The sequence below is a fragment of the Palaemon carinicauda genome, chromosome 45 (assembly GCF_036898095.1).
Source record: "Palaemon carinicauda isolate YSFRI2023 chromosome 45, ASM3689809v2, whole genome shotgun sequence".
NCBI classification, from domain to species: domain Eukaryota; kingdom Metazoa; phylum Arthropoda; class Malacostraca; order Decapoda; family Palaemonidae; genus Palaemon; species Palaemon carinicauda.
Window position 1 is genome coordinate 14,512,359 of NC_090769.1, and position 22,768 is coordinate 14,535,126.

A 22,768-nucleotide genomic window follows, 5' to 3' on the forward strand; every position below is an offset into this window, starting at 1 on the left:
GATAAGCTTGGAATATCGAACGATTTTGGCCAAGGTCGAGAAGGCAGCTCGTTTTTGGCTAGAAAACCAAGTTGTAGAGAACATGTAGCCGTTTCAGATGAGAATCCGATGTTCTTGCTGAAGGCATGAATCTCACTGACTCTTTTAGCTGTGGCTAAGCATACCAGGAAAAGTGTCTTTAAGGTGAGATCTTTCAGGGAGGCTGATTGTAGCGGTTCGAACCTGTCTGACATAAGGAATCTTAGTACCACGTCTAAATTCCAACCAGGTGTAACCAAACGACGCTCCTTCGTGGTCTCAAAAGACTTAAGGAGGTCCTGTAGATCTTTATTGTTGGAAAGATCTAAGCCTCTGTGACGGAAGACTGATGTCAACATGCTTCTGTAACCCTTGATAGTGGGAGCTGAAAGAGATCGTTCTTTCCTCAGATATAAGAGGAAGTCAGCTATTTGAGTTACAGAGGTACTGGTCGAGGATACGGATACTGACTTGCACCAGTTTCGGAAGATTTCCCACTTCGATTGGTAGACTCTAAGGGTGGATGTTCTCCTTGCTCTAGCAATCGCTCTGGCTGCCTCCTTCGAAAAGCCTCTAGCTCTCGAGAGTCTTTCGATAGTCTGAAGGCAGTCAGACGAAGAGCGTGGAGGCCTTGGTGTACCTTCTTTACGTGTGGCTGACGTAGAAGGTCCACCCTTAGGGGAAGTGTTCTGGGAACGTCTACTAGCCATCGAAGTACCTCGGTGAACCATTCTCTCGCGGGCCAGAGGGAAGCAACTAGCGTCAACCTTGTCCCTTCGTGAGAGGCGAACTTCTGCAGTACCTTGTTGACAATCTTGAACGGAGGGAATGCATATAGATCTAGATGTGACCAATCTAGGAGAAAGGCATCTATATGAACTGCTGCTGGGTCCGGGATTGGTGAGCAAAATATTGGGAGCCTCTTGGTCATCGAGGTTGCGAAGAGATCTATGGTTGGCTGGCCCCAGGTGGCCCAAAGTCTCTTGCATACATCCTTGTGGAGGGTCCATTCTGTTGGAATTATTTGTCCCTTCCGACTGAGACAATCTGCCATGACATTCAAGTTGCCTTGGATGAACCTCGTTACTAGTGATATGTTTAGACCTTTTGACCAGGAGAGGAGGTCCCTTGCGATCTCGTACAACGTCAGAGTAGGTCCCTCCTTGCTTGGAGATGTACGCCAAAGCCGTGGTGTTGTCCGAGTTCACCTCCACCACTTTGCCTTGAAGGAGAGACCTGAAGCTTTTCCAGGCCAGACGTACTGCCAGTAGCTCCTTGCAGTTGAAATGCATTGTCCTTTGACTCGAGTTCCATATTCCCGAGCATTCCCGACCGTCTAATGTCGCACCCCAGCCTACGTCCGATGCGTCCGAGAAGAGAACGTGGTTGGGAGTCTGAACAGCCAGGGGAAGACCCTCTCTTAGGTTGATATTGTCCTTTCACCAAGTCAGACAAGACTTTATCTTTTCGGAAACCGGGATCGAGACCGCTTCTAGCGTCTTGTCCTTTTTCCAGTGAAAAGCTAGATGGTATAGAAGAGGACGGAGGTGTAGTCTTCCTAGTGACACAAATTGATCCACGGATGACAGCGTCCCTACCAGACTCATCCACAGCCTGACTGAGCAGCGTTCCTTCTTCAGCATCTTCTGGATAGCAGGGCTGGGGGCTGATCGTCTTGTTGTTCAGCAACGTCCTCATCAGAGGGTTCCTCATCCGAAACTGATGAGGAAACGGCAACGGAGTGGGCAACGTCTGGCTCGCTGAATCCGGTCGCACTGGTGGATGCGTGACGGAGCCGGACGCAATATCATGGAACTGCTGCACAGTCTGTGAACTGTCAACAACCATGGGTGCGCGAGGAAGCACAGCGTCAACCCGAAACTGTCTAGACCGTCTGGGTTGTGCAGTCAACACCCTACCGGGTTGCTGAGGTTGACGCACTGCGTCACAACAAGTCACCTCTGCTGGTTGTTGAACGTCCTGAACGTCAACAACCACCTCCGAGCGTCGCTTAACGTCAACGTGCGGCTGGCAACCCACACTGGGTCGCATCGGTGGAGGAACCACCTCAACTGGCAGACGCGAGTAGGTTACCTCAGCGTCAACAGGGCGCACAACCGACCGGTTGGAAGGTTGTTGGCCAGAAGGTTCTTCTCCGCATTTAAGTCCTCTATCAAGGACGCAAGCTTGGACTGCATGTCTTGCAGCAAAGCCCATTTAGGGTCTACGGGAGCAGGTGTGGCAACAGACGGGGTTAGCGACTGAGGCGGAACCGTTTACCATCCCTGAAAACCTTGTTATGCGTGACATAATAGTACAGCAAAACTTCAAAGGCTCGACAACAGCTGAGAAGTTGACCTGTAAACAACTTGGAGCGTCTCCTGGCTAGGCGCCAGGGAGAGTCTACCAGAATTGAGAAGTCTATCTGGGCAGAGGCATGAACTCCCAAGCCGAGAACTTCTCTCGTATCATATCAGACTCTCGCTCTATAAACCAGTTTAAAAGAAGGGAAAGCAAAGGCTGTATCCCCCAAACTCCTCCTGGTGAAAAACCAGTCGCCTAGCCAACGTAACGCTCTCTAGGAGAGCGAGAGAGCACTAGCTTAAAAACAACGGCTTCGAAGTAGCTAGGCCTAGTGTAAGCTCTGACGTTTAGGCGAACGAGGAGCAGCAGTTACAAGATCCGGACGAAGATCCTTAAAAAAATCATCATGATTTAATTAAAGTCCGTAGGAGGCTAAGCAGCTTAAGGCTCCTCTCCATCTGACAGAGTCCTCAAGGGAATATCAGTATGAGGGAGAACAGCAACTTCCTCATCTACAGGAACCTTGTCCGATAAAAGCCGAGTCTCTCACTGGTGCATTAGTAGCGGACCAGAACGCAACGTCATGTAACTGCTTGACAGTCTGTGAACTGTCAACAACTGAACTGTCAACCACAACAGGTGCGTGAGGACGTACAGCGTCCACTCGAGACTGCTTTGACTGCCTAGACTGAGCAGTCAAAACAACTCTAGAATGCGGAGGTTGACACACAGCGTCAAAACAAGTCAACTCCGATTGTTAGTGAACGTCTAGAACGTCAACAGGAGCATCAGCCAGTGGCCTAACGTCCAAATGCGGCTGAAAAACCACACGAGACCGCATCAAGTGTGGTTCTAAACAACCTGACTGACGTGACTAAGCTACGCCAACGTCAACAGTAAGCACAAAGGAACGTTAGGTTGGCTGAAAGCCAGGATATCGATGAGATAAACGGCTAGACTCAACGGACTAATCGGCAGAATAGTCTTCCATAAGGGAGGCAAGCATATACTGCATGTTTTGCCATACAACCCCTTAAGGATCAACGGAAATGGTTGTGGTAATAGACGAGGGTAACGTCTGTGACCGCAACACTTTGCCTACAAAAAAAGACTTTCGGAGTCTGTGTTATACTTTTGTTAGGCGGCGAGCAGTTATCCGATGACTGCATAGGGTCAGAGCTGTCCTAATGGCTGTAACCAGGACGCTGGACCTGTCCTGAAAGGACTGACTTTCGCTTAAGGGCTTCGAAACCTTGTGACAGGTTTCTTATGCGAAAAGCCTACGGATGGCGAGGAGAAACAACGTCTCTCTCGTCTTATGGTAGGGGAGATCTTGGTAAGAAACACCCGATACCATAGAGGGAAAACGTCTGTTCGTTGGTCAAGGCCTCTCGAACCCATAAGTCGTTTGACATTACTTCTCCCCTGGGCTTGGGAGCTTGCAAGAGGTCCCGGACTAGGTGAACGACAGGCACGAACAGACGAACCCTCGAACGCAACACTGTAACACTTTGCGCCACGGACGCAACACTGTAACACTTTGCGCATATCACTTTATCACTTCGATTTTCTGTTTTGCACTTATTTCTACCTGAAACACGCAATTCTACCCTTCATTAAAAGGTAGTAATTGCGAAATTAGTCGTATAATGCAAGCTCATAATACCAGCAAAAAACAGAAAACATATTTTAAGATAAAAAGAAAAATCAGTGGCTGGGAAAGAGACTAAACACTAGTTCATATAACTACGTTTTCAATCTCTCACCGCACATAGCCTGGGGACGAGAATAAAAACCTAAAAACGTTTTATCCTTCCTCCCCGTACGGAGACTAGGGACGAGAGTAACACGAGAACAACGTTACCCGCTTGAACGGAACGTTTTCTCTCCTCTCTCTCCCTCCGTCTCTATCTCTCTCTCTCTTTCTCTCTTGATTTCGCACCTAAGAGAAGAGCCCAATTATATATCGTCACTTATTTGACTAAAGGAAAAAACTGAAAGGTTTTTCAAATAAAAAGTTCCTTTAAATTAGAATTTAAAACATTTAAGCTAAGAAAGAATGAACAAAACGTCAGAATCGATTTACTCTTACTGCAAAGTGAAACCGTGATACACTCTCTCTCTATCGTAACGATAGAGCGCATGTTGAACGTCCTGAACGTCAACAACTGCGTAGCATAAAAAACTAAACGTTAGTTCATCTTTGAAAACAGTACGAAGGCTATCAAAGAAATTCTTTCATAAAATATTACATTTAAAAAGTTTTAAATCCTTTAAAAGCTAAAGAAGATATAAAGGGCTCAATGTTGATTAACTTCGATTTCCAAGTTAGGACCGCCTACTCTCAGGAAAGGTCTATATAAACAAAGCATTAAAATTTATTTTATATGTTTATAAAAAATGGAAAGTTAATCGAAGAGGCCTAATAAAGGCGGAGAGATATAAAATATATAGAGGAAAATCTATAACGTGATAAGATAATTACTAAAAGCCTAAACACACTTCCGCTAAGGGAAGGGTCGGCCATTTAAAAGTGAAAGAAAGTCCATACTCTCTTTGTCACCATAATTAAATCTATCCAAAACGAGTTCAAGTTTTAAGATGAAGATAAAACACCTGCATAGCGAAAGCTCAAAACTAGAATAGTGTACTTCACCAAATAGTTGTGAAAACAAATCCAGTTAGCAACAGCGAATTAGTAGGTCTTGCCGGTAGCCCGACAGAGAGAAAATTGAGTTCTTTGTTTACAATGAGTACTGGGTATCTGAACGACAGATGGCGCTGTTGAGTACACCCCCTACCTGTGTAGCGATCGCTGGCGAATTTTTCCGTAGAGTTTTTCTGTCGAGCAACAGAGTTGCAGCTATTATAATCACCGGCGAAGTTAAATATTGAAAAAAGGGGATTTTGATGAAGGGAAAATCTATTTCTGGGCGAGAGACCTGTGCCGCCCAGTGAAATGCTCCTTTTGCATAATTTTTAAGGTATATAACTGCTATGTATTACCAGAGAAAAAAGTTGCATAGGAATGCCAGGGTTGAACCCAGCTCGCTCACCTAAATAGGTGTCGGTATACTGTAATACTGGGGCGTGTTAAACCACAACTAGAGGTCTCGTGCCATTTAGATATCTCCTCTTCAACATCCCTGTAACAGCGAGGTGCCGTTCAACACCCACCACTGAAAGCTACTACCACCATCTCAACCCACGCCAACTATGTCAATCCTCATAGCACCCAAGTTTGGGCCCATTCTGGGAGTAAAGTAGAGGGAGGGTTCACTGGGCGGCACAGGTCTCTCGCCCAGAAATAGATTTTTCCTTCGTCAAAATCCCTTTTCTGGGCTCCACCTGTGCCGCTCTGTGAAATAGAACAAGAGAAATGGTCCCAAAACTTGGAACTAACACCTGACGGGAAAGTAAATTAAAGACAAAATATAAAAAAAACATGGTTTAATACAAATAGTAAATAGGGATACTAAGAAATCCAGTGAATGAACCATTCCTTATAAGGAAGGATAGAAGGATAAGTTAACAAATTGCAGCAAAACTTCCAAACCATGGAAGGACAAAGAAAATGCAATGTAAAATAATAAACGGTGAGATCAAATGATAATTTACAATCCTGAGGGTAAATACAAACAAAATTCAACTCGTGGGAGAGTAAGGCTATTTACAGACATGATAAAATAAGAGTGCACCATAAGGGTGCAGCTCAGGTTAAAAACAAAACCAAAACTAAAGTAGGGACAATAAGTAAGGCAGGTAGAAGGAAGGAGGGAATGATTCAGGATTAGCCTGTTTAATGAAATACAGAATCTGGTGTCTGATTCCTTTCAGGGTGATGGTTCCTCCAATTTCTCTAATGAATAAGGGCCCTGAGGACTTAATGGAAGTTCTATTTAAATAGGCTTTCAGAGTGTTTACTGGACATAAAGATGGATCCTGAGGAAGTGGAACAATCTTCCAGGGGGACCATCTGTTCTGGGGGTCCTCATTTTTTGCTAAGAACCTTTTGTCAGGGGAAAGTAGGACTTCCCCTGACGAGAGAAATTCAATATGACCTGGATCTCTAGTCAAGGCTGAAAGTTCTGATATTCTGGCGCCAGAAGCTAGGCTCATTAGGAACAAGGTTTTCCTTAATAATGGAATGTAATTACAAGACTCGTTAAGAGTGTCAGAAGCCAACTTAAGTACATCATTCAGAAACCAGGAAACTAAGCTAGGGCGAGTTGATGGTTTCAATCTGGCGCAGGCTCTCGGGATTGATGAGAAGTATGAATCTGTAAGGTCAATATTAAAACCAATTTGGAAAATCTTTTTCAAGGCTGATTTAATTGTAGTAATAGTACTGGCCACTAGGCCTGATTCAAATAGAATTCTAAAGAAGGTTACTGTCAGATTCATAGTCATCATCTCAACCTTTGAGTCCCTTAAAAACTTTGCGAGTTTCTTAACAGCCGAATCATACTGTCGAAGGGTGGATTCCCTTTTATCCGATTCTAAAAATAGGGTATTTTGAGGATCAATATCTGCACCTCTCTGAGCTGCAAATTTCATGAAGTCCATAAAGTTAGGGCACTCTGAATTTTTGAGGAAGCTAACACATTGCGAGTTTGTACTACTTGTGTTAGTATTGGATTGAGTATCTGCCGAGGGTGGAGACCCAGTTCCACCAGCAGGGGAAACCAGTTGCTCTTGGGCCAGTTGAGGGCTACTAGAGCAACCTGGCCTTTGAAATTTCTGAGTTTGTCTAACACTTTCATCAACAGATTTATTGGTGGGAATAAATAAATTCTCTCCCAAGTGTTCCAGTCCAATGACATTGCGTCTGTGGCGTAAGCCCGGGGGTCCAGGTTGGGGGCTACGTAGCACTCTAGTTTGTGGTTGGACTCTGTTGCAAACAGGTCTATCTGGAGACTCGGGACCTGAGATAGGATCCATTTAATGATTTTAGGTCCAGTGACCACTCCGACTCCAGCGGAGTCGTCCTCGAAAGTGAGTCCGTCACTACATTTCGTACTCCCGCTAGATGGACTGCTGACAGATGCCACTGGTTCGATGCTGCCATGGAAAATATTGCTAACATCACATGGTTTATGTGGCTTGACTTGGAACCCCCTCTGTTTATGCAATGGACTATGACTTCGCTGTCTAGAACCAATCTGATATGTTGGTTCCTGGCTGGAGCCAGTCGTTTTAGGGTTAGGAATACCGCCATGGCCTCTAAGACATTGATATGAAGTTGGCGGAATACTGTCGACCATAGTCCTTGGACTTTCCTGTACTGGGAGTATCCCCCCCAGCCTGTTAAGGAGGCGTCTGTGTGAATGACCAGTTTTGGAGGTGGGTATTGTAAAGGAACGGATTTTGCCAGATTTTTTACCTTTGTCCATGGCTGAAGTCTTTTCCTCAGAATTGGCAGAAGTCGAGCTCTTTTGTCTTGATATTTCTCGTTTGCCCTGGAGCGCCATACTCGGTTTATATCTTTCAGTCTGGCCTTCAGTACTATATCTGTTACCGAGGCAAACTGGAGGGCACCCAGGATTCTCTCTTGATTTCTCCTGGACGTCAATTTGTCCTTGAGAAAAAGTCTTGTGTTCTTTGCTATTTCTTTCCTCTTGGCTGTTGGGAGACGTAGCGTGTGGGAACGCAGATCCCATTGTAATCCCAGCCATTGAAACTTGAAATTTGGGACTAGGCGAGATTTCTCGAAGTTGATCTGGAACCCCAACTGTTGTAAGAATTTTATCACTGTTTGTTGCCGTGAGGCAGTTCTCGACGCTGTTTGACCAAATGAGCCAGTCGTCTAAGTAAGCTACTATTTGAATTTCTTGGGTTCGTAATTCTTGGATGAAACGGACGAAAATGCCTTGCTATCGGAACGAGATAGTAAGCATCTGTAAGATCTATAGAGGTGGTGACGGCCCCACGGGGAAGTAAGGTCTGCACCTGAGAGACGGTTAGCATGTGAAACTTGTCGCATCGAATATAAGAATTCAGATGAAACAGGTCCAAGATTACTCTTCGCTTGTCTGAGTCTTTCTTTGGCACGCTGAACAAGCGACCTTGAAATTCCAAGTGTTTTACCTCTTTGATTGCATTCTTTTGTAATAGATCGCTTGCATATAAGACTAGCTCCTCCGTTGGAAGTTGATGGAAACTGGTTGGTGGAGGGGGCCCTTCTATCCAACTCCACCCCAGACCTTTGGAAATTACTGTATGCTGAAAGCCCAATTGCTGAACGTCCAACGGTTTCAAAAGATGTAGTCTTCCCCCTACCCGAGAATTCTCAATGATTCGCTGCGGATTTACCTCCTCGGCCTCCGCGGAATCCTCGGCCTCAAGAAAGGGTCCTTCCACTACCTCTGTTGCGAAAAGTTCCTCTCGCACCAGAGCCTCTGGCGCGTTGATAACCCTGGAACGCACCCTGAGTTTCATAGTTGGGGTTAAAGGCAGGGGAAGTAGCATAAGAGGTAGTTGCTACCTGGGACTGAGGAACCAACACATATTGCTGTTGGGGTTGTCCTTTAGAAGTGGAGGGTTGAATCCCTTGCGTTACCGGGATGGTCTGAACTAGTTGTTGTGACTGCTGATTTTGGAAGGATTGGAAAGGTCTCAGCCTCTTCCTACCTCAAGATTGGTTGCTGGCCGGTTCGAACTTGCGTTTGGGGACTAGGCCCCACCGAACCTTGAAGCTCTGATTGACTCTGGCAGCCTCGCTGAGGACATTATTGACTAGATCCTCTGGGAATAAGTCAGGGCCCCAGATTGGGGCTTTAATGAGCTTGTTAGGCTCATGTCTGATAGTGGCCTCAGACAAGACGTGTTTACGGCAACGACGTCTGGCCGCAAGGAAGTCGTAGGCATCAAACAGCAAGGTTTGAAGCAATGACTTTGTCAAAACCTTAAAGAGGGGTTCCTCTTCGTACATTAAAGAGGGCATTTCAGCCATTGTAGCCGAGTTGATCGATCTACTCGATCGCGTAAGGGCTTCAAACTCGAGACGTATCAAGGACTCTGGAAGCCTAGGTAGTCGCTCACTGAACTGTGTCAGCACTTAGCTTACCCGCTGTGAAGGTCGCTGGGGCGTTGGTCCAGCACTCGTGATCTCCCGGGAACAGGAGGGAAGTTAGATCCATTTCCCGCAGTTGTGGTAACGGTTTGTCCTCGTTAATAGCCTGATGAGCGATGTCCATCATCTTTGTGACACACGGAGTGGGGGTTTGCTCGTCTACCACAAACATCGAGTAGGAGCTTTTATGGGATGTTAGCATAGTGTTAACACACTCCCACTCGTTCAGGGTTCGGACCCAGGTGGACTGAGCCTGTTCCTTCGGGTAGATCACGGTTTCTTTGGGAACTTTATCCAACCGTAAAAGTGCCTCCTCGCTTAGGCGTGCAAAACCAGGGAAGGGGAACTGGAGACCCGGCGGGTAGAATTCAAAATCTTCAATAGGCCGGGTGCCACATCCTTCGATGGTTAACATACCATCCTTGAAGGGGGGGAGTGCAAAGCCATTCTCCACGGGTTGCTTTTGACAAACTCCGGGAGCTTAGAGGCATTCGGGATAACATACTGTTGTTGCTGAGGCAGTCCCGAACGCATGAGGCTCTCAACGAGACTCTCCTGGTTTTGCACCCTCTCAGTGAGGGACGTCACCAGGGAACCAATTTGATCCAATAACTGGCTCGAGAAGGCTGCTGGGTCGAAGGGAGCCTCCGGGGTCTTAGTTTTCGAGCCGGTCTTCACTCTCGACCCAAGAGAGGAAGACGCCGATCTTAGCGATGATGGGGTCCGCCACATCCTTGGGGACCGCAGCCGAGGTGTTGGCGTTAGGGTAAATGAGGGAACACATTTCTTTCGACAGGACGTAGGGTTTCTTAGCCTTGACATTTCGGGCGAACCCGCCGACCCAGAACCTTCCAGGTACTCGGCCTCGAGGGATAGCAAGCAAGCCAAAACCTAAAGTAAAGTTCAAATAGCTATGATACGTGAGCAATAATATCAGTATAGCAAAGGGTTAATCGGTAAAAAACTCCAGTGCAATAGGTTCAAAACGAATAACAATTAGTATAGAAGACTAATTGCAAGGTGTTAAGAACGAGCCGAGGAGGTAGCAAAGCCAACATGGCCGCCGTGTAGCGGGGCCTTCGAAACTGAGAAAACACGAAAACTCAAATAATAATAAAGATAAGGGCAATGCTACCTCCAGAAGCTCAAAAATCATAAATCTAGTACTTAACTTGGATGAGGAATCTTGGGTATCAGACATCTTACACTAGAACAGGAGCAAACCACCGAAAACACAGAGCCAAAAAAGCACAACAAACGGTCGTAGTGCTGCTATGAAAAGAAGTGCCGTAGTTGGCGTGGGTGGAGATGGTGGTAGTAGCTTTCAGTGGTGGGTGTTGAACGGCACCTCGTTGTTACAGGGATGTTGAAGAGGAGATATCTAAATGGCACGAGACCTCTGGTTGTGATTTAACACGCCCCAGTATCATACCGACACCTATTTAGGTTAGCGAGCTGGGTTCAACACTGGCATTCCTATGCAACTTTTTTCTCTGGTAATACATAGCAGTTATATACCTTTGAAATGATGCAAAAGGAGCATTTCACGGAGCGGCACAGGTGGAGCCCAGAAAGGTCAATGTTTGGCGAACCCCACATAACTACTGTATTGCCGTACTTTATTTGCTATCCGAAGACTTAAAGACCACTCCAATCCAACTATCGGAGTTTCCAGCTCAGATAGTCTGTCAGGATGATGTTCTTGCTCAGTATAAACTGGCTCAGTATAAACTGGGCTGACAGAGAGATCATACTGTCTTCTGTCCTATGCATAATTTCCAGTTAGTTGGCAAAGTTACTGTGAAACAATATCTTCTAGTTTGTTTTAGTAAGCCACTACATTTGTGTTGTCGCTCATCAGCACTATCGAGCAACCTTCTGGAAGATGATGGAATTTGGGAAGAGCAAGGAATGTTTCTTTCCCCTTCAGGAGGTTTATATGGAAAGGGCACTCTGATTTGGACCAATGTCCGGAAGCAATGTACTACAGTAGGTCAGCCCCCACCCTCCTTTTGATGTATTGGTGAAGAGCATCAAATTCAGGGTTGGAGAAAGGTCTAACCCCTGAGAAGGTTGGAGTCGAGACTCCACCAAATCAGGTCTGTCTTCTGCTCCATTTCCACCAAAATGAACATTCCGGGAGGGTCTCTGCCTTGAGACCTGTTCGTGAGCACATGCAAAGAAGACTGTTTGGCATCATGCACTCTAACAAGGCCAGATTACCTATCAGTTATTAGCACAGATGCGCTGGTAGTCTCTCACTGCATGATAGTTTGCTCCACTTTTTTTATCCTTGCAATTTTGTCGAACGAATTAAAGACTCACTTGAATGGTATCTATACTTACCCCAGGTATACTATTTCCTGGTTTGGCTGCAAGTTCAAATTATCCCTAAATCAAGGTAAAACCAGAGAAATCTGTCTCAATGAAGGAGAGGGGTCTCCATCAAGTTTACCAGTATCGGAAAATTGTCTAGATAGCACAGGAGAAGAATGCCGTTGGCGTGGGCCCAGGGTAAGACTAAGGTGAACACTCATGAACACCTAAGGAGCTGTTGACAGGCTGAAGCACAGCATCCTGAACTGGTATACCTTGTGAAACACAAACCGAAGATACTTCTTTGAGGATGGATGGACCAGGGTCTGGACGTAGTCATCCTTTAGGTACAAAGAGATCATAAAGTCTTGTTGAATGGAGTCTCTGTTGCACAATCTCATTCAGTGCGCAGAGGTCAACGACTGGTCTCCACCCTCCAGATACCTTTTCTACAAGAAAGTCTACTTTAAAAGCTTGGGGGCACGCCGAGGACCTCTTTGAGAGCGTCCTTCTCTAACATGGTCTGTACTTCTACCCAAAAGACTTTATCCTTTACCGATTCCATTGCAAAGGCCAATGACCTCAATGGGAGACAAATCAAGAGGAGGAGGAGAGCTGGTGAATGGGACAACGTGATCCAATCGGAGGAAACTTACAGTCCAGGATTCGGCCCTGTAGCAATGCCCTCTGCCATCTGAGCCTCAGACATCACACCACTGGTGATAGTGAAGGGAAGGAAGCTCTTTTACCGTGAATGGCTGTCCTTTGGGGATCACCTTCCTTAGAATGATATTGCCTTTGGCTGAATCTAATGTTCTTATGGCCTTAAGCCCAGTAGGTGCTGACATGGGCGGCAGAGATATTACTGCCCTGTAGAAGAGGGAGTCTTGCTTACCTTTTTCCACTTCTCGGCCATTCCCTATGTCCTCGAAAGGAAACAAGGACCCTGGTCATACAGAGTAGTTTTGGAGAAAACTATCTCCTTCCTTGACATCTGCCTCTGGAATTTGGAGAGGACAGCTTCAAGTCTCATTGTAATTTCGTTAAATACAGCACTATATATACAATGCAGTTGCTTTAATATCCCATCCATTTTCTTTTATACCAAAGTAAATTTCAGTTTTCATCTGATCATAGAGAAATCATATCAAATTTGAAAAATTTAATACAGTCTTCAAAGACATTTTCTCTATGAAATGGTTCCCAGTAAGAAAGGGGTCCAGAAACTTGCAACTAAAATAAATCAACTGGTTGTCCTTTTAGTAAGGATTCATATGGAAAACACAATAACTAGTGTAATGATAGCTCTTGATACGAATGTTTCTGTATATGAAAAATTCCTGATACGAAATGATATGCGAAGATTTTTTTCACCTCATATTAAGGAAAAAATTTTATGATACGAAGAGATATGGTACAAGATTTGCCCAGCCGCCGAGAATAATCTTAAAATTTGCACACCCCCTAACTGTAAACTCTCCACAACCGTCCTGCTTTCCCATTGGTTATTTCCCTACTCTGATGCTTCTTGTTGTTGGACTTTGCTCCACCCTCGAAGGATTGGGAGGGGATGCGCAGTCCTCGGCGGCGCCTGAAGGAACAGAGGAAGAGGCAGGAACAGATTCTGCTGGCAGGGCAGCAGACGAAACCTTAGAGACGACCATTTCGACCAGGGCTAAAGGGTTCACATCTGACTCTGACAAAAGTTGCAATCCTACACCTTACTGAAGCAACTGCAACAACACCTTCTTGGGAGGTGGACTGGGCAAACCCAGGGACAGCCACAACTGAAAAAGGGGAGAAAGAGACAAGGTCTCCCTTGGGAGGAGAGACCTTGCTAGGGGAGGCAACCCTGTCTCTCGAGGACCAAATTTGACCAGGAGTTAAGGGACCTGCGATACTACTCCACAGAATCCTAGGGTAAACTGCTCGAGTAGAAACTTCAGAGGGAGGTCAAGGGGCGGAAGAAGCAGCTTTGTGTTTCTTCTGCTTCAAAGAAACCTTCGAAGGAGTATAGTTCCTTTTTGACTTCTTCTTACATCTTCTCCCAAACTTTTTCCACTGAGAGACAGACCACTCCCGACACTCAACACACTTACTATCCATATTGTAGTGGTTTGCGGACTGTGGCCAGGTGTAGCACGCAGACTGCCTAGTGTCCGAATGCCGACGACACTCCAACGTTCACTACATAAAAAGATAAAACGGTGGAATACCCAGAAATTTGGGCAAAAGGTAGACAGTCAAGAGAACTGGGCACTGGACAACCCCCCTCTATTTTTATACTGGGCAAGGGAACCCAGCTAGAACCTCAAATTTCCTTATTATCTTTTCTTGGGTCCGCCGTCTCTTTTCGCAATGCTATGCACGGAGTCCTAAATAAGAGTAGTATACATTACAAGAGAAAAATGACATTAAAAGCATATAAAACAATCTCTAAATTGATGACAGCTACACTATTGGTAGATGTAGTAAATACATCTACCGATAGTGTAGCTGTCATCAATGATGTAACTTTGATACTGTTAGTCTACAATTTTATCAATCAATTTATCTACATTGTAATCTTGCTATAAATATTGTAAAAAGAAAAAGAAAATTTATAAAGTTATAAATACAAAATTATTAATACAATACAAATATATAATGAACATTATCATCTACTTCTTAGAAGTAATTACTATTAGTCAAGAAGTATAATTAAAAATTCAATGTAATGTCATTTTCACTTGCCAAAGACCAGAAACAATGACAGCCTACACTCCCAGCATTTTCTCTTATGGTCAACCAGTTTCAAATTCTGCATTTTTTTTGTGTCACCTTCACTTTCAAAAAAAAAAAAAAAAAAAAAAGCTATTTCAGTATTAGGAATGTATAGTCACTAATGGCAGATAATTAATCTATCTCACTACTAGATGCAAAAATTTCTTAGCAATTTTAGACTTGTGTTTGTCAGAAAGAGCAAGCTCCTCAGATATTTTCTATGTGGCCCTGACAGAGGAGTTAGTTTGTTATGCAACGAGCAGTAAAAGAGTAAAGAAGTTTACATCTATCTACAAATCAAATTCTGACTTCTGTAGTTCCAATTTAGTCTATCAGTGAAACTGACTTTACTACCGTTTTGGGTGTGACATGGTACATCTTGCAAACTATGGGAGTACAGTAGTTTGATATTTTAACATTACATGCTTCATTGTATAACAATAGTCAATGACATACATTTTAAACACAAAAAACTATGGGAAGTATGTGCATCTATATAACTATGGGGAAAAAGCGCATTTAAGGATCTAACTGTACTTAAATCAGCAGGTGTTAACATAACATTACCCTTCCTTGAAATTTCTTTAACATATTAGCTATACTTTATCTTTTTCAAGTCATAACATGCACAGTATATCTAGATATATACAAGCAAAAAATCAAATACAGTATCAAAAACACAATTTCTACAGTACAGTAATATAAAATGAATACAGTATATTCAATATAGCATACATTATGGCTAATAAATCAAACAGCTATACATACTTCAGGCTATACTTCTAAAACTAGAATGTCGCACAATGTTTCTTAAGTGCAAAATGGAACTGTAATAATTCCATCCAGAACACTATACAGTATCAAAACTAATTCAGTATAAAAAATTTGCAGACTTACAGATCAATCTCAATTACAGAATACAAAATGAACAACAAGCTACCTACAGCAACCAAAGCTGTCCTCTCCCCCCTCTTTTCTTAGACATCTCACCATTACTCAAGTACAGTACTTAACTGGTAATTAACCTGAGCCTTAAATAAAAACCTTTCAGGATATGGGGCCATTCAATTAAAATAGAAATTATTACACCCTGTATTCACAGAGGAATAGCTTATCTTCTATATTCCCATTTCTAAACATATAAAGAATAATTTTGGCTGCAACTAACCATAAAAAATGGTCCAAATACTGCAACAGAAAGTAGTAGTGGAACAGAAATGGTGTCGGGGTAATAAGGTCTCCTTATAGATGGATCATCACAAGAAACGGTAGCGTAGTCAGGTGGTATGTAGCAAACTGTCGTGATTAGGGCTGCTCCAACTGGAAAAGAAATTATACATCACCATAGTGAACTATATATTTTATATTTTCCTGTGGCTATGATCATACAATAATGGGAAAACTTATAAATATTGTAGCTTCTTAGTGTACAAACACTTGTTTTAAAGGTATCAATTAACAGGAATGTAGAGAAACAGAGTAATGATTTAATTAGAGGTGGCTTGCTGCAAAATGGGAAACCATTAATGCTTCCAATAACTAATAATAGGCTCATTTATAGATATATTGTTATCAAAGATGCAAAACTATGTTGTACATTTTGCTGGGACCATCTAGAAACATTAAATATATTTTGAATACTGTACTGTACTCAAGAATTTCATTAAATGTATCCGTGCAAGGAGTACCAGTTGCAGTGTGCCTTTCCTATTATGCTGAAGATTGTACTAAGAGTTCTCTATAGCATCTCTTCAGCGTACACCTACACTGCTCTCCATTATTACTTTCCATCTAACTCCTTTGGTCTCTTACCAACTCGTTATCCAACTTCAATTTTACTTTAATAAAGTCTTTGTTTGTCATTCGAGACTATTTTGTGTTTGCCCTACGAGAGCCAAACAATTTTTTATATCAAACTACTTCCAATTTACACTGATACCTCGAAAATCAAACACCTACAACTCTTACAATCCATTGATTGAATAAAAATTTTTAACAATTTTTCCCAAGAAATTAAGAAAAAAAAATAAGAGATTGAACAACTTGAAAGATCTGGTATAGGTCGAGACATTCCTCCTCCTCCACATAGTAATTACTAACAATTCCAGAAGACATTCCTTAAAATCACCAAAAACCTAAATAACGCCAGCAATCTTGGGACAGGGCCAACACACGACTTGGTAATAGGAGAATGTCAAAGACAGAGATAAAAGATGGAACAGCATACCCAACCCATGGTCATTGCCTTTAACAACTTTAATTAATCATTTCTATCCAGTAGTAAAGGCCCAAGCCTTTTGGTAGGAAAGAAATGAGAAATTTTGTTTAGTTTCTGGGGTAAATGTCAAGATAAACCAAGTTTCAATAAAAAATCAATGTGAGCATCAAAGAAGGTTCATAGAAATAAAAAACTAAATCCTCATCTAAAATCCCAGACGAAGTAAAGCATACGATGTTACGCAAAAAGAATGCTTAATGCACCGTAAAAGGCTGATGGGGAGGGGTAGAGAAGAAGTGACAATGCTACAAAGCTGTCTATTATTCACATGGTAACAATTGCCATTCTAGCAAGTGAAGTTATTTTAAACCACATACCTTATCAATTTGTTCACACAGGAACCTATAGCTATAGCAAGACTAAAAAAACTTTGTAATACTGTAGTGTACTTACTTCATGGACTATTCAACCTCTCATTAAGTAGCAACTGTTTCTTCAAAAGTGAAAAAAAATATTTACAACCAACTCGACTAACATGCTTGCTTATGCACTTTAAAACTTACAGGTACCTTTCCAAACACATACACAACACAAAAGGTTTTTATAAAAAAAAACACAGCCATATTTCATTCTTACTATAATTATTTAGTCTAATATTTTTAATCTCTTTCCACATAGTTTCCTAATATAACCTTGCCATTATCATCAATCTCTACTATGAAAGATACATTTAACACGACATTCTGGTCTTGTTAAGTACTCTTTTCACGAGACAAAACAGGGGGAAAGGCATAAACGATGTTGTCCCACGGTTGTTGGAATGCGTCTTGGGGTCCGGAGTGGGGAGCAGAACAGCAGGAGCCTGAAATTCCGGAATGTGGCATACAGGTCCATAGTCAGGAAACCCCCAAAAATCCGAACTTCGTTGGCTACCAGATGATTCAAAGACAATTCGGAGCCCCTATCCGAGTCACTCTGCTCAGATTGTCTGCAAGCACATTCCTTTTGCCAGGAATGAAGCAAGCTGATAGGGTCACCGAGTTGTCTTCTGCCCATCTCAGGATCTCTACTGCCAGATGGGATAGTGGCTGCGAAAAAGTACCACCTTGTTCGTTTATATAAGCCACTACTGTAGTGCTGTCGCTCATCACCACCACTGAATGGCCTGCCAGGAACTGAGTAAGGGTCAGGAAGGCAGCCTTCATCTCTCAGATTTATGTGCTGGTACTTTTCACACTCTGCCCATAGGCCTGAGGATCAAATCCGGGGAAAGACCAAGAGGTCGACACCCTTTAGCAGATTCTCATCTGTCACCCACCACTGAGATCCGTCCGTTCCTCTGGTCCCATCTTCTTCACCCAAGGGGTTAACTACTCCACTGTAATTTTTCAGTGGCTACTTTCCTCTTGGTAAGGGTAAAAGAGACTCTTTAGCTATGGTAAGCATTCTAGGAGAAGGACACTCCAAAATTAAACCATTGTTCTCTAGCCTTGGGGAGTGCCATAGCCTCTGTACCATGGTCTTTCACTATCTTGGGTTAAGAGTTCTCTTGCTTGAGGGTACACTCGGGCACGCTATTCTATCTAATTCATCTTCCTCTTGTTTTGTTAAAAGTTTTTATAGTTTATATAGGAACTATTCATTTTAATGTTGTTAACCCTCTTAAAATATTTTATTTTTCCTTGTTTCCTTTCCTCACTCGGAAAGTCAATTGAAGAAGCCTGAGGAGTTGTCGAGGACCTCCTGGAGAGTGCCCTTCTCCAACATAGTCTGGACTTCGGCCCAAAGGGGTAGCTCCTTTACGGATCCCTTCACATAGAAGCTCGATGGAACTGGAGCTTTGGTCAGTGGAGGAAGAGATTGTGTGAACTGAACGCGATACCCTGAACGAATCACAGAATGTTAGGGTTCGGCACCGAGCTGTATCACCTTTGCCAGCAGCGATACAGGCATCCCCCCCACTGGTGAACAAGTGGGAAGACTGCCCATCCTAGCGGTTCCGAACTCAGCTGCCTCCCTTAGGATTCTTCCCTCCACAGGAAGACTTGAGGCCTTTATTGTCCTTGGCAGGAAAGGGCTTCTTAGACACCTTGGGATGGATGGCTGTAGTCTTAATCGTTGGTGGTTTTTGCAGTTTCTTCTGCGGAAGAGGAGGTGGTCTATAAGGCAGGGGTGTCAAGGTCCTATGGAAGAGCGAGTCCTGACTGGACTTCCTCCTGAACAAGGAGGACCCCTCCATAGAGGAGTTCCAGAGTTTCGTTATCTCGATCTGTGGAACTTGGCAATGGAACTTCTCTGCTATTGAGTCTCTTTGCCTCAGAATGGCATTTCCCCACAAGTTTACAACTTGTTGGGCAAGGAACCAAGGTTCAAGTTCCCAACAGCAGAAGTTTCCATTGCCTTCCTGGAGCTTTCTTCTGACCAATCTTCAGTCCGTATCAGGTTTCCCACAGACCCCCAACCAGAGGTCCCGCCACGAAGTAGCCTGCAATGCATACTTCGCCACCTTTTCCTAGTTGAGGATCTCAAACCCAGAGAATGAAACCTGCAACCCAAAATGTCTCTCTATAGAGAACCCCTTTGTCAGTTCCACCAAGGAATGGTGCAGAGGGAGGGCCGGAAGTAGCATATTAAAGACCTCGTAGTACTTCCTCTGCTGCACACACAGCAGAGGGAGGAGTCTTGAGGATGAGCTTGCCGAGAGGGAGCTAGAGGAGCCGGTGATCAGAGCAATCGCCTTCCACAGACACTCTTCAGACCCTAAGACCAGGGCAAGGACAAATTAGTCTTTGGAGGCTTTTGAATGTCATAGACACAGTCTAAGACCATGTCTTTACCCTCCTATGGGGCCACTGTTGGGTCTGACAACCCATTGATGGCCCTCATGCAGGCCAAAACATGCAAGAAGGCATGCTCGGACTCCTTTTGCTCTGCCCTCAATAGCCTCGGACTAGCAGCCTTAAGGAAGAAGGTTGTCGAATTCAGAGCCTTCCACCCACAAGACAACATCTCAGGGTGGGCCGTGGTCATCGATATAGTGATATGATACTGGAAACCGCCACCTTGGCTACTACCCCCAACCCCCCCCCAAGGCTAACTAACAGACGAGTAGTTAACCCTTGCTAAAAATCTAATGGCTCGTCTTTCAGCTTCGCCGAAAGTAACTAACCAATAAATGGCGTTGTTTTGTATGTAGCGGCGGAACAATTATCTCTTGCAATTACCATCGCAGTTCTTTGTCTCAGAAATTTCTGGTTCCTACAGTTAGCATGTCCTTTCAAAAAATTTATTAGCTTAATAAGCTAACATTTTCCCTTATTTTCTTCCCTCAAGGAAATTTTAAATCAATGCTTGACACACAACCACAAGCTTCAATGTTGACATTTCTCACTCATTCATTTCTCTTTGGATAAATCTCTCACTTTGCTTCCACGCAATGCCTATGATTAGGCTAATAACTATCAAGTAACTAGAGAAAAAAAACAATATTATAATCAGACTGTCATTCACATGAAAACAGGGATAATTGATAAGATCCAGAAATCTGGTGAGCTAGGATTACCATGGTACCCTTTTTATTTGGGACAATTAAGCTTCAGAAACAAAGTCTTAATTCTTTTAATTATAAGGTTTCTTGGATAACTATCCACTAACTCGGGTAAAGAATTTTAAGGAAGTACATGGTATACATTATTTACAATCAAACTTTGACTTTATATAATGTCACTGTAGGCCTTAGACTTTGGGCATTACAGTTTGTCATTTCATAAATTATTTATTCTTCTTGATTTTTTGTAACAACACCATCTTTTAGTTATATTAAATGCCAGGTACCCTATGATGCTCTATTTAGCTATTCTGTGGTTCAGCCCGACATTGAAGTAAACAGCCTCGGCTAATGTCAACCATGCTAGACCTCATAATTTTAAGGAATGCACCAAAACGTTAATTAATCTCAAGTAATGTAGATTATCTCATGAAAAGGGATAAATGGGTGTATGTATGATGATAGCCATGCTCCATAACTCCCTTACTTTCAACCCTATGGCTAAGAATATGGCAGTCTAAAGGGGGTCATAGGGGGGCATTAGCCCCCATTTAGGTAAGTAGGTAAGGACATGGCATGTAGGTTAGGTTAGGTTAGGTTAGGTGGGGAAGTTTTGGTTAGATGGTGTTATATGCACATGTTCCTGTACATCGTTATACAAATGATCCAGGATAAATCCCTCATTTTATGGACATCATTGGTAACAGCACGATCTGGTTATACCTAGACCGATGATAGGGTCTTTACCATTCCTAGTTCCAACAGATTACTTGCAAAATAAGTTTGCATTAACTTGATTATAAGGATAGGTGCAAGGCGTTTAAACTTATACCCCGTATTAATGTAATTAAGCTTTTCCCGTAACCCTAAACAAGTCTTCATTAAAAACTCGAGTTAAATCTTATTCCACTATACCTGAATTCAGTTGGGATAAAACCTCCTTATTTTTGGTAACTATTGTAGTAATTTTAGATTCTTTCAGATTTATGGCCCAACTTAGATATTCCAGCCGGTCTCTCCTAGGATTTAGCAAAATGCAACATATCCAATATCTTATAAGTCCTAATGGTTTTGCAAAATACAACATATCCAATATCTTATAAATCCTAATTTTGGCCATGAAAATATATGTTCTGCATTATCTTCCTTGCAGTCACAATCATCATCGTACTTTGTCCTGAAAATTGTTTTTATTTGAGCATGTCTTAACTTTTCATAATTAGGATAGCTTTATCCATATACATCTCTTCATGTCAAATATTGTGTAAACATGATAGCAGAAGCGAAATCGAAATAAATATCGCTCTTTTACCGGGTGCTCGCTCTCAACAGTTATGAAAATGAGTCATTATTAATTCTATAATTAGCAGTAATACTATAGAGGGGGTACGAAAATACATTAATCATACAAGTTAGTATACATAATTTGATTCCTGCAATACTAATAATTTTTGCATTTATCTCCTTTGAATCAGAGGTGTTTATGAAATATACTAATTGGCAACGATAAGGCCCAATCAGCTGATCCAAATTTCCCAAAACAACAAATATAACAAAACAACTTACGAATGAAGCCTAGCTTTGCTTTGTACCGCTGTATATAACGTTGTATCCACTGTGTTCTTTTCTTTTGTTCATCCTCACTACTTTCACTCGTCATGGTGGTAGATAACACTTGTTAACAGTAAATATACCAGGTTTTGACAATCTGTAACGAAACACTACAATTTGAACGATGGTCTGTGGTTTGTCTTCCGAAGAGGCAGGTCGCTTCTAACCAAGAATAATCATCATTATAAAGAAGAATGGAAGTGGGAGAATAATGTCACAACACAAGAACAACGTTACGTATCACAACCTAATACTGGAGTACAGTGGTCACGTTAGAGCCGTGACAGTGAGTGAGTGAACACTAGTGTCTACTCTACTCTCTACTGATTCTGAGAAATTGAGCAAGTCTGCGGCAGCGGCAGGCGTTTGGCAGAGGGTTGCATTTGGCACTGGTTTCTGAACTACACAGAAATGCAATTTCGTATAATTCCTTGAAGCTTATCATCAATATTAGTTACTAGGGTGTTTAAACTATAGGCTAGCCAATATATCTCGGTTACCTAAATATTACTATTATTATCCTATCTACTTTAATTAGCATAAATATAATCATAAAAATAACACATCAACACTGTAGTTGCCAGTTTCACAATTTGTATACCGCCAAGAGGCTATCTCGTATTGCAAGTTGCAAAAGCTCTATCTAATTATTGACAAATTTGAAACAGATTTAGAATTTATTTCAGTAATAACATGAACATTAAGAATTATTTATATGTTTATTAATTTTGTATCTATATCTGACAAGAACGGCGCACGCAGCCGATTACGCAAGACAAGTACCAAAACAAAGCTAGCGACAAATTATGCAAGATCTATTTAGCATTCATTTAAAAATGGGATGGTAAAAGAACTAACAAAGTTTGAAGTTTTATCTTAACAGAGATAAAAGAAAATAGGCATATATGTATCCCGGAAG

General features: G+C 42.7%; 1 protein-coding gene across 2 annotated transcripts in view; it reads right to left on the reverse strand.

Moving 5' to 3' along the window:
* Window positions 1-22,175, reverse strand: part of LOC137635000 (phospholipid phosphatase 2-like) — a 74,004-nt gene extending 51,829 nt beyond the window's left edge. Inside the window, exons 1-3 of one of the 2 annotated variants that reach the window (XM_068367601.1) lie at window positions 22,097-22,175; window positions 21,805-21,946; window positions 15,642-15,793 (exon numbers count right to left, since the gene is read on the reverse strand). In XM_068367601.1, the coding sequence (XP_068223702.1) occupies window positions 15,642-15,793; window positions 21,805-21,898 (246 nt within the window). In that variant the 5' untranslated portion in view covers window positions 21,899-21,946; window positions 22,097-22,175. Of the gene's footprint in view, window positions 1-15,641; window positions 15,794-21,804 lie in introns of both variants that reach the window. The other variant, XM_068367600.1, reaches the window with a different exon arrangement.
* Window positions 22,176-22,768: the final 593 nt, after the last annotated feature.